General features: G+C 34.1%; 2 protein-coding genes across 2 annotated transcripts; one reads left to right on the forward strand and one right to left on the reverse strand.

Moving 5' to 3' along the window:
* Window positions 1-216: 216 nt before the first annotated feature.
* On the reverse strand, window positions 217-20,734 carry LOC149725010 (uncharacterized). The gene is made up of 25 exons (XM_089892997.1): window positions 19,903-20,734; window positions 17,655-17,773; window positions 17,123-17,234; window positions 16,674-16,828; window positions 16,073-16,197; window positions 14,909-14,990; window positions 13,033-13,165; window positions 11,925-12,028; window positions 11,056-11,135; window positions 10,640-10,766; window positions 10,206-10,541; window positions 9,779-9,958; window positions 8,762-8,869; window positions 8,017-8,151; window positions 6,690-6,876; window positions 6,283-6,363; window positions 5,760-5,894; window positions 5,240-5,366; window positions 4,780-4,937; window positions 3,925-4,100; window positions 3,524-3,605; window positions 2,657-2,856; window positions 2,119-2,221; window positions 1,635-1,785; window positions 217-1,288 (listed from the first exon to the last, which is right to left on the reverse strand). The coding sequence occupies exons 1-25, from the start codon at window positions 20,000-20,002 to the stop codon at window positions 1,198-1,200; spliced, it is 3,387 nt and encodes a 1,128-aa protein (XP_089749123.1). The 5' UTR covers window positions 20,003-20,734; the 3' UTR covers window positions 217-1,197.
* A 216-nt stretch (window positions 20,735-20,950) lies between these two features.
* Window positions 20,951-22,179, forward strand: LOC149725011 (uncharacterized). Its single transcript, XM_089893080.1, has 3 exons — window positions 20,951-21,228; window positions 21,405-21,540; window positions 22,061-22,179. Exons 1-3 carry the CDS (start codon window positions 21,113-21,115, stop codon window positions 22,118-22,120), a joined length of 312 nt encoding a protein of 103 aa, XP_089749206.1. The 5' UTR covers window positions 20,951-21,112; the 3' UTR covers window positions 22,121-22,179.
* The last annotated feature ends 159 nt before the right edge of the window (window positions 22,180-22,338 follow it).

Genomic DNA, 22,338 nt, shown 5'->3' on the forward strand with positions numbered 1-22,338 from the left:
TGATGATATTTAGACAATGTATTCTGCCTTACTTTTACATTAACCTAAATTAATACTCATGACATTAATCTATTATATGCGCAAGTTCTAGGAATTTCTCAACTAAGTCAAAACACATACTTCTATCTATCAAAGTCTATATCATATACATTTCTGAACCTATACCACAAACATGCCATACTAAACTAAATCTATTAAACAAAAGCATTGGTCAGATTAGCTGAAAGAGGGATTCTGTCTATTTCATATAAATTAAAGTTGGATTACACGAATACAGTATGATTTACGCAAACATATGAAATGAAAAGATAATATAGAAGCTTCTAACACAGCGTGGAACCAACCAGCCTAAAATAATGTGTTGTAAATGTTGCAGTGCGAGTACATAACTTATATTATGACAGTCACTAGCCGCCTGGAAACAGATATGGTTTAACATAATTTGAATACAGGATTATAACTGGAAACAAATATGGTTTAACATGATTTCAATTTCAATAAAAGATTATAAAGAGTAGTTCTGTGCGTATTCATGAACACATGTCTCATGATAAAATATGGCACAAGATATTATAAGCTTTACAATGAATTGTGAATATGAAAACACAGCAAAATGTGAGCTGATGTGACATTCCATACTTTTAAGCAACTCCTTTTTGTTATATTTTTTAACAGTTTCTCAAAATATATACAATAGAAATATTGAAGCTTAAGTTATAACTCATCCTGCACAATTAATCTAAAAACACTCTAGGTACGAGCAAATTGAAGAAAGCAAAGCAGGAGACAAGTGTATTGCTATTGTGCCAACTCTGGTGTCTCTCTATGGTATGAAAGACCCAAACACTGTTAACTACTACCTGCACCACCTGTTTTTGTGAATTCATATATCTGTAGGTAGGTTCAAAAACCAAGCTTCTTTAAAAAATCAGAAAACAAGTGCAAAATATTCGAAATTTAAACCTAATGATTTCGAAATGTGATTTTACTTAGAAGGCGTAACAATAAGCCTTTAATTTTAACCTAGTGAATTTGAGCTTAATGAAACATATAATGAAATAAAATGCGGTTAAATACACAATGTTACTGATGTAGCAAGCCACCATACCTTGCATAAAGGCCTAGATAACTACCACAACCTGACTACTAAATGGAATGACAATGAAAATAAAGGTAGCACTTAGGATCTCTTTGTATTCATTGAACTGGAACCTCACAGTCAGATCTTGAACCTGGTTTAAAAGGAGAAAAACCAAACAAGTCTGTCGATTCACTTTCTTTAGTTGGTCTGTAATTAAAAACACCTAGAATTAGCTAAGTATTTTATAGTAGCTTACTTGGAGTAATAGATCAATTCTGGTCTAAATTTCAGGTCCCATGATGACTGTGGGACCTCACCAATACCTTTTTGAAGAGCTGGGATTAAAGACCAGATTTGACCATTACCCCAATACCTCACCCATATAGAGTATAATGTACATACACAGTGTTGTGGTAATGAGAAAAATATGGCCTAAATCTCAAGTTCTACAGCATGTCATGCTGCTGAACCTCACCCACATAGAACAGATCACTATGGCATATGTACAACTATAAAACATGCCCAAGAATACAATGTCAAAATCTACACTGACTGTGGATTCTGAGGTTGGTCAACATTCTTCTTGTTGACATCTTTAACTTTGGACCTTCTTGACTTCCCTCCTCCACTGCTACTGTTGCTGCTGCTTCTTGAAATTCGACGCTGACGATTCCGTCGATTTGTTTCCTTTTGTTCCCTTAAACCTGATGAAAAACATACTTTATATAGTAGGTTGCCTGTAAGATACATGTCTCCATGTTTTTATTCATTCTTATTGTCTGATTTGGTGAAAAACAATGATTATTTACAAAATTATGAATTGTATCCTTTCTCCTCTAAAGAAAAGTTGTTAATTGTTAAGAAACTGTGAGGAAATATGAAATGTTGTATGCCATGGTATCCATCTTACCGACACCTACTATAAGATCTACTTTAAAAAAATAAATTCAAGTTGTTTATAGCCAAACTCAAGGTTACTACTCTTCTGCATGAAAAATACATTACGTTGTAATAGGGAAGTGGTTTTTATTACACACCTCTTGCCACACTAATGTTTGGAACTTTGCTTGCATGTTGGTACCTTACAGCAGACTTCTTTTGTAGTTTCCCATCGGTAGCATCAGCCGCCTCAGCTTCTGGCTGTAAGAACAAAACCATTAACAACATATAAGGTATCTTCTATTATTAATCCATATGGGTGAGGCCCTACACCTACAGCATGGTACACTATGGGATCTAAGATAAAGTTCAGAGTTGGCTCATTACCCTGACACTCAGATAGCTACAAACACATTAGTGACCACTGGGTTAGAGGTTAGAGCAAGTGTCTTGCCTAAGGACAGATATGCTTAAATCATATTGAAAAGTATGTTTTAGTTACAAAACAAGTGCCTAACTACTAAGTCACAACATTTGACTATTAGATATATAGTAGGGTGGGGGAGATGGAATAGCCTTTTTTATTTTGTCGTCCCATTCTGTGGTAACAAAGAATATTCAAAGAATTATTAAACCGCATCCTTACAATTCTTACAAACTGTTGATTATTGTTTCAACAGGTAACAGGATACTTACAACAAAGGGTGCTGAACCGAACAGGTCCGTGTCTTCCTTGCTTTCCACAACTACTTGCGCTGAAAATGGAGCCGAATCAAACGGGTTGTGGCTTGCTTCCTCCTCAGGTAGATCTGCTGTTATATCAGTTGGTACTTCAGTGAATGGAGTGCTGCCGAACTCATCTATAACTCCAACTTCTTCAACCTTGTTCTTTGAACCTGGTGTAATAAAGTTATAAAACTGGAAACACTGCCAAAAAAAGAGCTCAGAATTATAGATGTTTGAAAAGTGTTTATGTAAATGTGAAAGAGATCTTCTAGTGTTTGTTTCATGATTTTTATGAACGTTTTGTCTCCTATGTGGAAAGACATCATGTCATTAAGCGTCTTGTCCAAGGACATATGTCACATGTGACATATGCATGCAATAAAAGCTATGTCAAATCACGAACTCATACCCACTAGGCTAAACATCTGGTAAAATCTGTTTTTTGCCCTAAAAATAATACTTAACATACTAACACCTATAACTCATGTACAGATTAATTGGTGAATGAATGAATGTAACTTACTTTATCCTCGCGTGGCCGGGAAACGACAGTCGTGATCACACAGGTTTAACACCTCGTGCCAGCTTACAATTTACCATGTATGTTACTTTGTGGGTGATTATTTTTTTTTGGATTTTTTCATTATTTTTTATGTATGGCTGATAATTTGGACAACCCATTAGTGGCCACTGGGTTGGAGCAATTGTCGTTAAGTGTCTTGCCTAAGGACACATACGCCCACAATGGTAGCAGCGACGAGCCTTGAACCCATTACCTAATGGTTACAGGCAGGCGCGCTAGCCACGGCGCCGGGTGAATATTAGATATACACTTACCAGTTGCTATTGAGAATGGAGCGTTTGAAAATACATCTGAACCAAGTGATTCTGTCCTTGAATGACCACCAACTATTGATGCCTGCCGTTGAGAGTAAAAAGTAAACTTATACTATATCATATTGTGTTTAAGTTACATTTTTTCAAAGCTGTTAAAAATTAAAGAATTTTATAGAGGGAATTTATTTTCCTAAACACAATTTAAAATAGCAAATTTATATAGTGTAGCAAGCCAGAAAACTTTAAGAATAAAAAATGCTGACCACTACTCCAAAAGTTTGAAATGCCCATTTTTCTAGGACAGTACTGGATTAAGATTATGACAAACCAGGATTGAAAAAATTATATATATTTAAAAAATTCCAAAAAGGCCTTTTTAGTTGAAAACTAAATTCTTCAACCTCTTGCGTTGAAACAACAAAAGGTTTTGCTCCGAATATATCCATGGATGTTTCCTCTTGATCGGAGTCGATAAGATGTTGATTTCCTTGTTCATCTTCATTGAATTCATCTTCGGATGAAGTGAAAGATGGCTCCGATGACGAGGCGTCGTGACCATCAACCGTGGTGGTGGGAACTGGTTAAAACCGGTTTGTTTTTTGAATTTCATCTTTAATTGTGGCAGAGATTTATGTCTATTACCCCACACATTTTTGTTGTTTTAGGAGACAAGACAGAACGTACTATTACTCGCAATGCGTGTTTGCGTTGCAATATTTATTTACTTTTATATTTTACAATTTCCAACTGTTTTAATTTCCATTCTATTTAAATAAGGTTTTTAAATAGATACAAAAACATGATCCTCCTGCGCTTCAAAGGGTTAAAATACTATTCTCAATGAGTGAGGTTCAATAGTGAGGGATGGCATCGGACCTGGGACTTATGCTAGAGTTGGCTCATTACCCTAATACCTAGGAAGCTATGATCCATTAGTGACCACTGCATTGGAACATTGTATGTTAGGTGTCTCGCACAAACATATACACCTTGCTATCAGTATAAAGTATTGAACACTGTTTTACAAAGTTAGGATACAAACACCTAACCAGCAAACCGATTTCAAGCATATCTATTCTATGTGGGTGAGGTCCCGCAGCGTCGCACCCATGGGTCCTAAGATTAAGGCCAGGATTGGCCCGTTACCCAAAGGTCTCAAATAAATAAACATTTAAGCATGGTAGATTAGCATAAACTGTTCTTAAATACCCCTACCAGACATCCAATGCCTGTTTATTCACACAGAATATCCTTACCATGGTTTCCATCTTCATCCTTATGTTGTAATGTAGTGTAGCCAACGACACCAAACACACGCAAGCCTTCTGCTGTTACTGAGTGAGCTATCTGTGTATCTTGTTGTGTGGAAGTGGTGGGTGGATTGGTGAAGGCAGACATACCAAACATCTCATCTCTGTAATGGTGGAAGTAAGAAAATAAACATTAAAAGTTTATGTCTACAATAATTAAAAATCGAAAACAAAAATTAAATATTACAAATTCCCCCCAAAAAATAAAAGTTACAAACTAAAAAAAAAATACCTATAACAAATTAAAAAAAAAACAGATTAAATTTCAAAAAAAGACAACTTAAATATATATTACAAATACCCCTCCCCCCAAAAAAAAACAATTTCCAAAAAATTAAAAACAAATTAACAATTACAAATTCCTTCCACTCCAAAAAATTAACAATTACAATTAAAAAAAACTCACTCTATGCTTGGAGCTGACTGGTTCTCAAGTTGGTCATGTGATAGAGCGACGTTGGATATTGCTGAGTCACCAACGTCGCCTTGCAAGTTTTTTGAACCTGACACGTTGTTATTGGTTTCACGATTATCTGTGTACGGCATAACAATTTTCATTTTAAGAGACTTTTACAAACTTTTATTGGAAGTATTTTAACAACAGACTTTTACAGACATTTTATTGGTAGTATTTTAAAAGAACTTTACAGAAATTTTATTGGTAGTATTTTAACAGATTTTAACATAATTAGGAACCTTCCAACGCTTTCAAGTGGTTTCAAAACCTTTCAAGTGGTTTTACGAATATCTTTGGAGGTTATAATCCTTATTTGTGCATTACTGTATGTTTTTTATTGGTTATTGATAACATTATGACAGACTTTTAAATTTTATAAACTTTAACAGCTTTTATCACTGTTTAACAGCCATTTTTGTTCAAAAAATGTCATTATGTTTTAGTGAAGCAAATCAAAATAAATATTTACCAAGTTTTGGGTTTCTGGTTGTTAAGAATTCATCAAATTCCTTGTCCGTTGCGCTTTCTTGTGTTTCATTGAAGTTATCTCCTTCAAATGGATTCCAAACCTCAAGCTCAGGAGTTAAACTGTTGCTACTTGAACCTGTGGTAAATAATAATAATATGATGTGTTATCACATATACTCTATATGGGTGAGGTTTTACAATGTGACACACATAACCTGAGATCTAGGCAAGGGTTGACTCATTACCACAACATCCAGGGTGCTATAACCCATTACACCCATGCTACCACATAAACCTTAATAGATGTTAAAACCTGTCAATTGCAACAAGGTAGGCGGCAAGACCTTTAATGGTAGGGCAAGCCATATACAGAATGTCTCGCCATTGGATTTCACCCATATAGAACAAAGTACTGTGAGTTTTGAAACAGGCCAGTGTTGGATTAAGATTATGTCAAATAAAAAAGGTTATCTATATGAGCGGTAATTCATTTTGTATAAGTGTTTTTAAAGGCAAAATCTTACTTTTTTGTTTGTCAGCTTTTAAACCAAATATATTTTCACTGACACCAGAGCTTTGTCTTCTTTCCATGGAAGCTGTGAGACCTGGAATGGAGGAATAAACATTCACTACTGTGCGTTGTACACACCTTGGAAACCATTGTAATATATAAATTGTTAAAATACTTATACACAGAATGGATGGGATGAATACTAAATAATTGATAGGCCATGTCAATACAAAACATGCACAAACTTTATATATTATCCAGTTTGTAGCTTTAAAACTTTCTTTTGTACAAAATAATTAAAACCTGGAATAGGCCATGGTATAAACACAGAACACTTGTGTTATAAGGACTGCCTAGCACCACCATGTGAGGAAAAAAGTTACAGTGTTACAATTATACTGATGACATCACAATACTAACTTGTGACATCACTTTGTGCACGACGATGCGTGCGAACAGTTTGTTCGTGTTCGTTAGTTGGTTTGGGTGACACAGACATACTGCCACCTAGTGATACTGGTAACACTCGGACTCGGTTGTGGAGACCAGGTTTATTATTTCTATGGCCATCTACGGCAGTTACATTGATTGATGGTTGCGTCGGGTTCTGGAATCAAGCAATTGTTAATCATAATCAGTGGAGATGCAAGAAAATAAAAGTAAACGGGGAATCGAGTTTTTTTTTCCTTTTTATACTCATACTTTTGTTTTTATTAGAAGTTTAACTTGATAATAATTAAACATAAAGGCTCGTTTGTCTGCTAGGTGTAGTAGACTAGTGACCATACTTATTTTCTTCCAATTAAATGTAAATATGTTTAACTGTAAGCGTGTTTTAACAACTGTTGTTTTGTCGCTATATCCAGGCTTTTCATTTAAAATATTTATAAATCGCTTAATTAAGAAGGCAAATAAAGTTATTATTACTATTGTTATTACTATATTACACCTAGCCATATTACACCTAGCCTGACATACTTTAGTATAAAGAGAATTGACCAAACGTAGATTAGATTAGCTTAGTAAAGAAACCATATTTAACTGGTACATTATTATTATTAGTAACTAAAATATTTAAGCTTTTACTGACAATTGTTGTCCATGTAAGATTAAAGTAATTTATCAAATGAAATGATAGTTTTAACTCAGGCATAATGTATACACGTTGGTTTAAACAAATATACTATGTTGGCAGTAAAAAATGACGCTGTTGGCAAAATTGTTCATTTGAAAGCAATAAAGCATGTATGTTATTTGTATAGTAGCTTGGTATAATATGAATAATGCTGACGTGAAAACACATTGTCATAAATCTTATCATATACCACAACACATTGTGGTGAATAGCAATATCTTGTGTCTCAGCAATTACAAGCATCATCATGGATTAGATACTACAACAGTGAACAGTTTACATCTATATGAAACAATCAAACCATGCAGAATATATAGTAGGGTGGAAGAAGATGGGACACATATTTAATCTATTTTTTCGTCCCACTTGGTAGTAAACAAAGAAAATTTAAAGCATTACTGAACCATATCCTCACGACTCCAATATATTGTTTTTAATTGTTTAAAACAGGATTAGGATATTTGTATATTTTGTGCTATAGGTATCCCATCTTCCCCCATAATACCGGTTAAAACTGAACGGTTAACGGTTAAACAAAAATAGGGAAAATCCACAGCCCTAGTGCTACATAACATTTAAAATAAACAATTGATTTAAATATAGTTGTCTTACCATGTTTTGGTGTATTTGTTGTTGTTGTTGTTGCAACAGAATTTGTTGATGAAGATTTTGTTGATCTTGCTGTTGTTGTTGTTGTTGTTGTTGAGCTTCTTTTGGTAGTTGCCCATTTGCTTGTTGAACAAGGATCTTTGAATAAAGGAAAATTACATAAACAACTATGAACAATGCCTTGTATATACAATATAGTGGAAAATACATAGGCGCCAAACCTGGGGTGGCAGGGTAGGCAAGCCTACCCTTGAATTTTCTAGAGTACATTAATCAGTTAACACCAATATGTTAGATCTGTTTCATATGAATGTGTGTCTAACTATTTTGTCTCCCTACATATCGTCTTTAGGATAATACCCAATGTTTTGGTAAGTAGGCTCACAATATTAATCATAGACACCAAACTTTTTAAATGCAGGGGAGGCAGGGATACTTAGACATACATTTCTATGAAACAAGTCTAACCTATTGGTTGTAAAGTTTTGATTCATGCAGTGAAGAAATTTTCAGGACAGGCCTGTCCACCCAGCCACCCCAGGTTATGATAATAATACTTTAAATAAATTAAAATTCAAACTAACTATACAATTCGAAATCTGTATAAGACAGTGCATACAGATTCTTGCTTTAATAATATTACCATTATAGAGTAGTTATAATTACCAGTTTACCACTATCAGTGTAATTTCATGATAAACACACCGCACATGAAAGTAGGTCACATTTTATCAATTGGGTTATTCACCTGTTTGATTTGGTTGATAGCAAGTTCATTCTGCTGGAACTTGGCTTGGAATAATCTCAGATCTTGCATTGCTTGCATTCCTTCCTGTTGTAACTGGTTCAACTTTGGCTGCGAGTATTCAATATGCGATGACTACAATATAGAAACTATACAAAATTTTATATTCTATATGGATAAGGTCCTACAAGGCAAAGGATTTTGGGGGCTGCAAGAGTTGGCCAATAACGTTTACACCAAAAAAACTGAGACCAACATTAAAAAAAGTATTAAATATGTATAAAAAGTGATTATTATTGCAAAAGTAATTAGTATTGAGTAAGGTTCTGTAGCACAGAAGACTTTGGATACAGCCATGTTGACAAAAGTTGGCCTATAACCCCAACATCAAAAAAAATTACCATAAAAAAATGAAATAAAGCGATATAGTGATCACAATGTATGTTAATTGGTGTCTATGTAGATCAATTCCATATAATGTTTAATTATTGCATTCATCGGCACCGAACCTCAGGCAGCAGAGTTGGCAATTTTCTACACTGTGTAATCAATAAACATTACATGTTACAACTAAGTTTCATAGGAATGCACACCTGAACCAGCCTTCCCAAAATTTAAAAAGTTTGGTGCCTAAACTGCCTGTGTCCGCATTGTGTATAAGGTAGTAAAGATACCTGTATAGTGTGGTTCTTAAACTTTTTTGTATGCTTTACCCTTTTAACAAAGATGCTTATCAGATTTACCTCCAATATGTAATATGGCACTCATTTATTAAAAAGCGAAAACAACTAATTACATCAGTTATATTTAATGCGACGGATGCGCTTGCTTTTGGCAACGAGTTGTTCAATCTCTCAGTCTAGTAGTACTACAATTGGTACAATTTTTCTGTCCCGTCAACTATTGTGGATTTAATTGGTAGCTTATTTACCCTCTAAATACGAGGAATTATTCCACAGGGGTAAATTTACCCCTAGTTTTAGAAATGTTGCTGTATAAGATGTTAGGCAGTAAAGGTACCTGTATAAGATGCAGTAGTGCTGGTTGTTGAGCAGCTTGCTGGTTGAGCGTGGCAATGTTTTGTCTTAAGGTTGTTACATGGAGTTGTAAAGGTCGTATTTGGCCGTGGAATAATTGTTGGTTTTCATCACTTAGGTGGGTTTGTTGTAAAATTAACTTTGGATCAATCCCATTACCTTGCTGTAGGGAAATAATAGAAATGTTATAACCTACGATGTCAATGATATAGTACTGTGGGGTAAGATACCGTAAGAATGTAATATTCCATACCCATATTTTCTAATTGTGTTTTTAACCATTAACAAAGCTCTTTTAGAGTTGTTACATTAACAAGTAACACTATTATTACATTTGCACCAATCAGGCTGTTTTTATTTATTTAGTTTTATAAATGCAGATATTAACCAGTAGCAAAAAATAAACTTACCGGTTTTTGAGCGTTTTCGGTGTTTTGTAGCCTTTGCTGTTCCTGTTGTTGTTGTTGTTGTTGTAGCTGCATATACATCTGTTGCTGTTGTTGCAATTGTTGTTGTTGCTGTTGTTCTCTTTGTTGTTGTATTAACATTTGTTGATGCATTTGTTGTTGTTGTTGTTGTTGTTGCTGTTGTTGTTGCTGTTGTAACATCTGTTGTTGAGCTTGTTTTTGTTGTTCTTGTTGTAATTGCTGCTGCCTTAATAATTGTTGTTGAGCAAGAAGTTGTTGTTGTTGATTACTTTGGTTCACAGTAGGTTGTGAGTTAGTAACAGTTCGATTAACTTGTGCCTGTGTAAAACAATCAGACAAAAAATAAATAGCAAATCAAACAACGTAATAAATTAAAACAGAATTCATTTACTTTTTTAAGGAGTTGTAAAGTTTACCTGGCTGGGTTGGGGTCGTGGCCTTGGCTGTGGCAGTGACAACTTTCCTTGAGGTCTTTTACGAGGTGTGATACTGGTCTCTGTCAACCCACCAGTTGATGCCATACCTGCTTTCAGCTGGGCTTCCCTATTAGGATAATACAGATTAAAAACAGTAAATTACTGAAAGACATAGAAACTGTGTGCGAAAGATATCTTTTGGCATTTTTTGTCTGCTATACGGCAATACATCACCAGGATGTGCCAATAAGTGTCTTAGGACACATACGCCCACTATGATAGCATTGTCAAGCCTCAAGCACGTACCCACTTGGACACAGGCATTGTATAATTGTTCAGGCAAATGGTAAGTGAAACACGCTACATATAATACTGTATTAAATTAATATTAATGTAGTAAATAAACATGTATTTACTTTAGTTTGGTTGCTTCTTTTAATTCTTCTGCTTCACTTCTACTCAAAGGTGAAGGTAGTTGGGTGGGGATGGTGGAATTCTGTGTTAAAATAATCAGTTTATAGTAATTCTCAATCATGATCAAGTTGCTTATGTAAGGTGTGGTAATTGCCACACTGGGTGTTGCGCTAATGGGCCAACTTTGGCCTAAATCCTATTTCCCTTTTGTCTTACTATAGGACCTTACCTATATGGCAATATAGAGTAGAACAAAACTATAAAACAAGTGTTAATTAGTAATAAAGTAAGGTTACATACTGTAGAAAATGGTCAGAAAAACACTTTATTTGCTCCTATTTTACCAACATTTAGCCAAGCCAAAGTATTTAAGTTATGCCATTAATTAATTGATTAAAAGTTTCATGTTCACTGTATAAGGAGAAAAAGGTTCACACACTCAAAGTGCATTTGAGGGCAAAGTACTTTACACAGAATCTCTACAAGGCACTACATTAAATGGAACTACACTTATGCATCATGTAGTGGGTAATCCTTGGTGATTTAGCTTCATTTACAACACTTTTGCATATTTCATGAATGCTGTTGTAGCCAATTAGTGTTTTAAACATTACCAGTGCACATTTCAACTAAACGGTTTGAATGAATTGTACAAAACATAGGTATTATGTCCAAGCATAAAGTATGTGCTGTTATTAATTATTTAATAGTATTAACATATTCTATTTTATTCTGTGGAGGTGAGGTCCTTTTTGAGGACCTGGGATTTTGTCCAGAATTGAATGGCGAACCAATGGTATTAAGGTATGGTTAAACTATCAAGTTTTATTATATTAGATTAATGAGAGTTAGTTTATAACCTCACACTTACTCTGATATTTTCTACAGGATTCGCTGAACCTTTGGCAGCGAATGCAAAATGTGCAACTTGGTAAATATCGGGTCTTATATCTGGGTTGGGTTCCAACATATAACCTGTTGTGTTAAACAAGATTTATTTTTTGGAAATAACATATTAATGGCTTGGCTGCAAAATACCAGTTGGCACATTAATAAAGGCCAGGCTGCAAAACTTGGGGTGGCAGGGTAGGCAGACCTACCATTAAGTTTTCTTCCCTGCATTAATCAGTAAACATTAGAGCTAATGAGGTGAATTTTGTTTCACAGTAATGTGCTACTGTGTATATGTGTGTCCATACATTTCTGCATATCTGCTTTTTACACATTTATAAAAGTTTAGTGCCTATGTTGCAGAAGCTAAAACTAGTTTATTATTACTATTAGTCATAGCTGTAGACCTGTTTACTGGTAAATGGATGTTCTTGTGTATAAAAATAAACTCGTGTATAAAAATAAATGTAATCATCGGATGGGCATAACATATTTCTTTTAGGTTTATTACACGATTATCTTTATGTACATTCATTCAGGGGAGGCACAGATAATTAGACACACATTCTTATAAAACAAAATTTATTTGGTTCAAAATCAAATGTTTACTGATTAATAAAGTGCAGAAAATTCCAGGTTTGGCCTGCTGACTCTGCCACCCAAGGTTTGATGTCTATGCATTTAGATATAAGACTATACCCCCAACACACATACTTTATACTTAGTGTTTAAAATTAAGTGTCAAGTTTGCATACAAGCTTAACACTAACACCACCAACCAACACTTAATGTATACACAAGTTAAGATATTCCAGACACTTGATAAGCCTTGAGGGTTTATTACTAATTAAGTTGAGGTTGCTATTTATATCCTTGTGAAAGGCCAGTACACCATGCGTTGTTATCTGTGGTTGGTAATCGCATGTCAATAATCTAAATTGAATATTATGTTAACATGTGTGTGGCTTTCAATTGGGAAACACAAAATGACTAAGCAACTTAACTAATGACTGCAGTTACTTCACATTTAATAGTTAATTAAAGCATAAACAGTCGAAACATTGCAATCCATAAATGTCACAACTTACGTATTAAACAATGAACATCTTTGGAATATTTTGAATCATCAGGAATTGTAAATTCTCCATTCTGTATCGCAAGCGTGCTTTCACCAAATGGTAATTCAAAGAAACAAAGCTTGTACAGTAAGCAACCAAGGGCCTGGGTAAAAATAACAAACATATATTAACCAGCAAAATGGCTTGTTTGATAGATCAATTAAGTTTTTTTTCCAGGTCCAATTTAACTACTAATAATCCAGGAAATTGAAACAGTTCCGCTGTTGGGAAGTCAGGCAAAAGGAATACTGTCCAGTATTATGTACATATCTAATTTAGTACATAATACTTAGCAGTTTGGCAACTCAAACTTTTAGGTCTATGACTTCCTTCTCGTATTTTGCTTAGATTTAACCAGCACAGAAATGAGGCAACGTGAAAATATAGCAAACATGTTATATTATACAGTAAACATATTATATCTATAGGCATCTATCATGGGATATCCAGATATCCATACAAACCTAGGAAGAACCGGGGTACTTATAAGCCATGAATACTCAGTATCATAGGCGCCAAGTTTTGCTTCATCAAAACAGTTTAATGTTGTTTACTGCAGCAACACGTTTGCCGATCGCAATGGGTGTTCCACGAGTACAACATTCTGTACTTACAAAGTTTTAAATGTCATTTTTATGATTGTAAAAATAAGAACGGTCCTCAAACCTTCGTTTTATATTAGCATTTCAATTTTGAAAAAAAACAACGATCTTCCGACGTGCATAAACATTTCACCTTTGATTAGCGAGTGAACGAGATATAATATAGATAAGGATTGCAACATCGTGCGCAATTGGACAGAAGCCAAAAAACATCGTTTGTTGAAAACACCGCACGAGAACCGGAGTTTCATTACGTTGTTTTTCACGAGAATAAATTTACAACGATTGCTTCGCTTGTTAGGTGTGGAATGTATGCTACCGCATGCATTCCTTTATTTCCTACGCCGGCGCAGAGCGTAAAAATGTGACGCTCATACACGATGTTTTGATATTTCATTGGTCGGGCAGTTAGCACATTCCTCCAGATTGTTATATTATGAAACGTCATAATTAATAGTTTCGTTGTAATAGGACAAGTGACAAAACAATTGAACGAAAAAATGTTCCAATTCCAAGCGAAGGAATGTAATATGGAATGCAACGCGTGTGTGCGTGCGTCTTAGCACTTTCTGGCTGCGTGCGTGTCTGCAGAAAAAAGGACCGGTCATGACAGCAAAACAGCCTCCCCTGATAATGCGTAATCAGTTATTCTGACCTCCCCTGGTCCCAGTATAGGTTGGCTTACTTACAACCCAAAGGCATCGCACGTAATATTTCAGCTTAGTTTTCGGTAATTAAAATAACGTTACGACCACGATTTTGACGTATCACTTTCCAGCCAAAAAATCAAAAATTTTAATTTTTGTCAAATTTTTTTTTTTTTTTTAATTTTTTTTTTTAATAAAAAGATCTATGGGGTGGCCATGCCACCCCAACACCCCGTAACTTGGCGCCTATGCTCAGTATAAAGGCATAAAGACACAGGCGGAGTACCATGAGATTTAAACAAAAAAACGAATAAATATAGATAGTGCAATGATCAGCTTGACAATTCGACACTAATAATGTGATAACAATCAAATACCATCTTGCATAACAAAACTTTGTGTCTTCGGCATAAACGTGTCGGTGTGATTTTTTAACTTGAAAATGTAACTGTCATTTAACTATTTTTGCAAAAGAAAAAAAAAATGATATAACTACTGTCATTTAAAATGTATCTGATGTCCTTTTAACTTCGACAGTGACAACAAATTTTTGGTTTTAAGCTTTACAAAGCTTGAGCGCTTATGATAGCTTCTTACCCATATATCTGCAGGAGGACCAATGGGTTTTCCCATGAAGAGGTTCACCATCTCAGGAGAGCGATATGAAAGTGTTGTGTATCTGTATAAAACAAATAGTTTAATTAGTTATCTGGGTAACAAGCTTTTTTGTCTTGCATTAATAATTTTAGTAAACATTCTACCAAGAAATTTTTGCTTGTTATTTGGCAAGAATATTTGTTTACATTTGTAGTATGTAACCATTACGCAATGACTGTTCATCATATACTGTCATCAAAATAAAAACAAAAATTTATCTGCCACCCACAAAGTCTTTGAGTACAAAAACTTGTCTTTCATAATCAAAGTTAAAACAACATCAGTTACATTTTAATGGCTTTAGTTATAGAGTAGGGTGGGGGAAGATGGGACACATTTAGCGTAATTTCTGAATATCGTGATCATGTTTTAAACAGGTATCAAGAACAACAGTCTATGGGAGTCGTAAGAATACGGTTTTATAACTTAATATATAACGAGAAAATAGAATGAAAAGTTGTCCCATCTTTCCCAAATAACTCCAGTTACAATTTAAATTTGACTTCAGTTACATTTTAAACTTTAGTTATATAAAAAATCAAACAAAAATATTTTCTCTTACAAAAAAAAAGTTAAAATGACTTTAATTAAATTATGTTGGGCCATTCATGTTCAACTATAGAACATGCTTTGTTCATGGTTTGTTGTCATGAATTAAAGTCACGAGTGAGTTGAGTTAAATGTTACTTATTTATATTGTCCGATTAACAAAACATAACACCACATTTGTGGCGTGAATATAAGCAAACTAAATATGTTTATGTAGAACTGTTTTGAAAGAGCTTATATGTATAGATTATTAATAAACTGAATACACATTCAACATATTATGTTTAAATTTGTACACACACCTACAAACCTGTATTTTCTGTATTATTTTATACTAATTTTAAAGCAAAAAATGTTGTTTTTTATTTCCTTTTTAAAACTGACATACCAGGTTCACTAAATCTGAACAACATAGTTTTAACTACCAGTATCATGGTGTTTAGATTTAAGCCTAAAACTCACTTAACTTAGTTATACAACAGACTAACTCAGTTATAGGCTCAAATATAAACATTATAATTTTAGGTATAGATAAACGGGCCAAGGAATTCTTACTTTGCAATTTCTTCCTCTAGTTTCTGCCTACTGGCTGAGGTCTTGGGTTCATACACCTCACACGTAGCACTTCCAAAATCACATAAAACAAAATCACCAGAATCTCGAAGCAATACATTTTCAACCTGGAAGATTCAACAGAACACAAATCAATTTTATATTTATCCTTGAATACAGTAACAAAGATCAGATTAATTAATTCATATAAATAAAAGGGAATTAGCAGTAAAACATTCTACAATAACTGATAAAAACTACTTTAGTAAAAGTGACAAATAAAAGCATGGCTGCTGAATAATGAGGTGCTTGGTTACATTACTGAAATAATGAAATCGTATATAATAGGTTACTAAGGTATTTTAACAGATAGGCAAATTTTTTTGGTACTAGTAGGCCATAAAACAAAAATAGACAGTCCATACTTCAACATGAGTTAGCTAAAACGTTTCAGTTGAACTTTTCCACTTTTAGATTCTGAAAACAGAAAATTCTCACAAAATATTACTTAGGCAATAGGAAATAAAGGTTTTGAGATGCAGGGATAGTTATATACACATTAATATGAAACCCATTTAGTTCCAATGTTCATTAGTCCACAAACCTTTAAATCTCTATGAACTATTGGAGATGTTGAATGGTGTAAAGCAGCGACAGCTTGAACAATGTCACAGAAAATCTTTAAAACTTCGGTTTGAGTAAAACCTTCAGCTTGAGAGAATCTTATCCTTGCATTCATAAGTTGAACCACATGACCCGCTAAGCATGCATTTAAAAATTAGTTCACACATTACAGTATTTTAATGTACATGCCACACTGCTACATGATGCTACTAAGTAGAATTGGTCTGTGAAAAAATGGAAAAGGTAAAATTTCCAAAATAGTTAACATTTTACCAACAAAAAAAAACAGTACATTTCAGTACAATTATATATATGACAAAACAATGTACTTCTTGTTGTATAATTGTATAAAGGCTATAAACTGTACATTAAAAATGTTGTATAGGCCTATATTGCTCATAGAAACAAGAAAACAAAAATTTAATTCACCTTTACAGTATTCCATTAACATCAATATCTCATAAACACCAGGTTTACTGTTTGAATTCATGATCGTTGCATCAAGGAGCCGAACTATGTTTTTGTGGCCACTAAGTTCTTTCTGTGTTGTAAAAACGTGTTTTGTTTTTACTATTTCGATGTCTAACTGTGCCAAGTTCTTGCCAATAATTAGTTAATATATACTTTAACATTCTTTAGTAATTAACCTATCGTCTATGTGATCAGCAATCCTTTCGTTACTGCTTGCTGACAGAGTTTCTTCTGTTAAGTTTAATATTTTTTAGTTTAGTTCTGCCATCAAGATTCTATTATTACTTAAAACCTGTGTTTATGTTACAACAATCAGGCTTTTGATTATTTTAAAATAAAGTTAAGCTCTGTTGGCCAATCAAGGTGCATGGTACACAAACTTTTATTGAATTATATTTATTGAATGAGGCATCATATAATGTGACGTAATAAAAAGTGCTAAAGGTCATGCGAAAATACAACAATAATATTAAAAGCAAGTAAACCTCACCATGATGTCAATTTCTCTTTGACAAACTTCAAGATCTGTTTTATTATTCACAAACATTCGTTTTAAAGCAACCTTTGGTCCTGAACTTAATTTCCCCAAAAACACCATTGAAAATCCACCTATTTAAAAACATAAAACTTGTCAACCAACCACATATCCCTAGATAGTAGCCTAGTTAGAAAGAGTCTAAAAGATTAATTAGGAAAAAATAAAATATCAAGGTTGGCAGATTTTTATTTTCACTAGGGTGCATTTTTCCATGCACTTAATTTTTATATTCTACTTGTTTAAAAAGTTTTGTACTTCTTTCACTTTAAAGGTAATCAGGGGCGCAACCAGGGGGGCTGTTTTGCTGTCATGACAGCCCCCTTTTCCGCAGACACGCACGCAGCCAGAAAGTGCTAAGACGCACACACGTGCGTTGCATTCAATATTAGATTCGTTCGCTTGGAATTGGAACAATTTTTCGTTCAATTGTTACGTCACTTGGTTTATTGCAACGTAACTATTAATTATGACGTTTCATAATGTGCCCACTGCCCAACCAACCACGACATCGAAACATCGTGTATGAGCGTCATATTTTTACGCTCTGCGCCGGTCTAGGAAATAAAGGAAGACGCATGCGGTAGCATACATTCCACACCTAACAAACAAAGCAATCATTGTAAATTTATTCTCGTGACAAGTGACGTTATGAAACTCTGGTTCTCTAGCGGTGACAACGAACGACTCTGTCCAAGCTCGGCCGGGACGATACTTTGTAATATCATATTACGATTTCTGTTGGCTCCAATTTACTGATAGCGTCGCTACTTGCTTTTATATTTGCACCAATTAAAATTCACATAATCGTGGTTTATCTGCATTTAAACCAGTGGTTTCCAACTTTATCTACTCGCGTATACATATTTTTGGTTCATGCAGCGTTCTCGTAGCACCTACACACTAAACTACTAAAGCCTCGAGAACAACTCATTTTAAATAGTGAAATTAGAAACCGTACCGCGGGCACACCTATTTTTTCCGCGGGTATTTGTAACACAAACTTGGCACTGCCTTTCTCAAAGCTGCGTGTAAAATAATTGTAATTTGCCAATTAAACAGGGTAACAGGGTGGAATAAACAACCTAAATATGTTCCAGAAGTAGCACCGCTGTATATTTACGATGTTTTCCTCAGCCAAGCAGCATATTTATTACAAAACAGTAGGGATTCACACGTGGATTCATTGCATCATAATAACGATTGTTTGACCTGGTAATTGATTACGACATAATAGCAATTCACACGTTGATTATCTGCGTCATAATAGCAATTGTCCCCTTGATTATTTAACCTGCATGTGCTTAAAAACAGGTTGGATATTTGCCTTTTCACGAATGCGCATAAGTAAAGATAGGCTTGCAAAAATACTTTGTACACGCATAAAGCAACGCCTAAGTTTAAAAAGTTAGGAACACCGGTGTAGGGAATATAGCATGAAATGTCACGCTGTACGTAATTTATGTGGATTAAAATAATGCTTACGACAATCATTTGCGATCGTTTGGTTTGAACTTAATAAGGTGCTCGCGTACCACCTGGGAGGCCTTCGCGTACCATAGTTTGGGAAACACTGATTTAAACTAATCATCAGAAACAGAAATTATACAAAAACTACAGATCTTATGGGAGCAAATAAAACACGATTGTTTACCAATAATCTCGTTTGTGACGTAACAATCTAATGTTTTTTCAAAGGTTTATTCTGATGTAAATAATCGTTACATTATCCACGATGCACATGCGTAAAACTTGCACCAATGTTTCATCTGTTTATATTAATTTAGATACGTCTTTTTAATAATGTAGTGTTTTTAATTTACCGCGTAAAATAGGATATATATTAGTGTGCACAACCAATAAAGGGAGTGTTTTATCGTGTCATAGATAAACGTTGACTGGACGTAAATATGACAGCCCCCTTTTGAACGCGCTGGTTGCGCCACTGAAGGTAATTATTTGTTGTGCTTTAATTTTTTCTTTGTATGACCGACAATTTAGACAACCCGTAACGAACCACTGGGTTAGAGAAACTGTCGTACAGTGTCTTGGCCAAGAACACCTGCTAACAATATTATTCACATACGATTTACGCCCAAAACCAGTAGCCTTTGGGCCAAGGGCAGGCGCACAACAGTTGTGCCATAAATATGGGAAATAATGATTGACACATGTCATAATGATTGACACATGTCATACGTACCCTCAGCCACCACATCATCAATGGTGACATGATACCTCCCAACTCGTAACACCTTCCCCACATATTCGCTTCCAGCAGTTTGAGTGAAAAACTTCTTCATATTTGGTTTATGCCACAACTAAAATCCAAGTTGATTTTCTTTGCACTTCCCTACATTCTTGTACATTTAAAGTCAACCTAATATCTAGAACCAAAGATTGTTAAGCATATAAGCAAAGTGTCACATATATATATGATATATCCCTATAAATACATAATACAAAAACAAAAATGCCTGTAAAACTTAACCATAAGATCTATCATCATTACTATAAATGGTACACCACATAATTTATTTCTAACAAAAAATACAAGGACCCACATTTCATTCATTCATTTAATATTATAGCAAACATAGATAAATACAGTGTTCTATGAACTCTTTACAGTAAAAAAGCAAGATGACTAACAAACTCATGCCTGCTGAAATAAATTGGTTTTGTGAGAATGATGTCATTGAACAATCATTTAAATTAATAAATTACTTGATAATACACGTCACTTAGTTATACAGTAACTTGGGAAACAAAAGTTCACAAAATCTTTACATTATACACTCCACAACTACTTTCATTAGAAAATTAACAGTTTAGTAAATAATTTTTGGTAAAATATAAGCTACAAAGTTGACAGGTTAAAGTATATATACATAAAACAATCAATAACGTTAAAATAGGGTTACATCATTCAGTTTACTGCTTAGTTACCGAAACCGAAGTTCTCCTGTATTTCCTTCTTTCGTTCATTTGTATATACGATTTCTATGCATTGTGCCGCAAAATTCCGTTTATGGTGAAATCATAGATACGTAAGGTATCTATGGTGAAATTTACATTTACGATTCGAACCTAAAATACCACTTTACCGAATCGTAAGATAAAAAAAGATTAAAAATGCTTTACTTTATAAACATTTAAATACAAAATATAAACACTTACAGCGTTATATTTTCACAGCGTCTTTATGTGCTGATTCACCGTTTAGGGGACATTTCCAAAAAACTGAAAGTCGTCGGACGAATTTCAGCTGTGAAGTTTGTTACGAGATAGTTTTGAGATAAAGTTATATTTAAACGTACTTCTTTCAATCACATTTAACGTGTGCTTGTACCAGGTTACATTTATATTTTAAAGGTAGACGTAACTGGTTAAAACGTACGAACTTCCCAGCTATGTTGCTCGGTGGACGATTGCGATCTGCTGTAAAACTAACGAAAGCAGCAAGCAACGTTTACAATGCAACAAAACCTCTTGTTCCGAAAACTTCAAGCAGGGTATTTAAAAGACAGTAAGTGTTATGTAACTTATGCTGTTTCATTTACATACAGTATGCTAAAGTTCTTGTAATAATGTCCTTGTTTTCTTAATAAACCATGTACACTTGATTCCATATTCATTCCTTTTGTATACATAAAATATTGCATACAGTAACCGATAATCATATCACAACATTTATCTTTGCAGTGGAGGTACAAACCGTATGGGTTACCGATGCATGCCACCGGATGATCCATTAATTGAGATGGCTTGCGACGTTGTCCTTACAGTTCTGTGGGCTTATTTATATTATAACTTCTACCACAGCGGTGGTACACTATTTGTAAGTATACTAATAAATTCACTATCTTTAAAATTAAACCTGAGATGGTATTTTCGGCTACCTAGTCCATCATGGTTATTTCATTTTTTAGTTGGCCGACTAAAATTTTGTCCTTTTTTTTACTTTTTAATAAATTTTTGTGCAATACTTGTAAAGCTAGTTGGTCAAAATCTGCTGACTAAAGTTTAGTGGGGCGACTAAAGAAGCAAAATTGAATTTAGGCGGCGACTAGTTTAGTCAGTAGCGAGAATGCCATACCTTATGGTTTTTCTGCTACTATAGTTCAATTACATTTGTATCTAGCTTCCAGTTTCCTAAATACCAACAAAAACCTAACTACAAAAAAAAGTGTGTGCATATATAATATAATTTTTCCATGCAAACCTCGAAATATTCTGAGTTTTTCCCATTATTCTTCTATCCACTGCCATACCTTTATACTTAAAGTTAAATTATACTCACAACCATAAAAATTTATACTCTTAATACAATTCTTTAATTTAATGTTCTACCCCACCAGAACGTAGGTGTCAACTACCATACATACGAACATCTATCTGATGCTGATCTTGGAATCTAATTGAGTTTAATTATTTCCTATCGTTTAAAGTTCTGATCAATAAATATTGTTAACAAATATTGCAAGTGATATTTATTATATATTACATAAAAATATGAGTAAGACATGTAGTAAGACATTGAAAGCTGTTGAGATGAGGCACTCATTTAATTAGCTATTAAAATTAAACAAAACTTTTTTTGAGTTTAATTATTTCCTATCGTTTAAAGTTCTGATCA

This window comes from Ciona robusta, chromosome 14 (assembly GCF_009617815.1).
Source record: "Ciona robusta chromosome 14, ASM961781v2".
Lineage (NCBI taxonomy): Eukaryota > Metazoa > Chordata > Ascidiacea > Phlebobranchia > Cionidae > Ciona > Ciona robusta.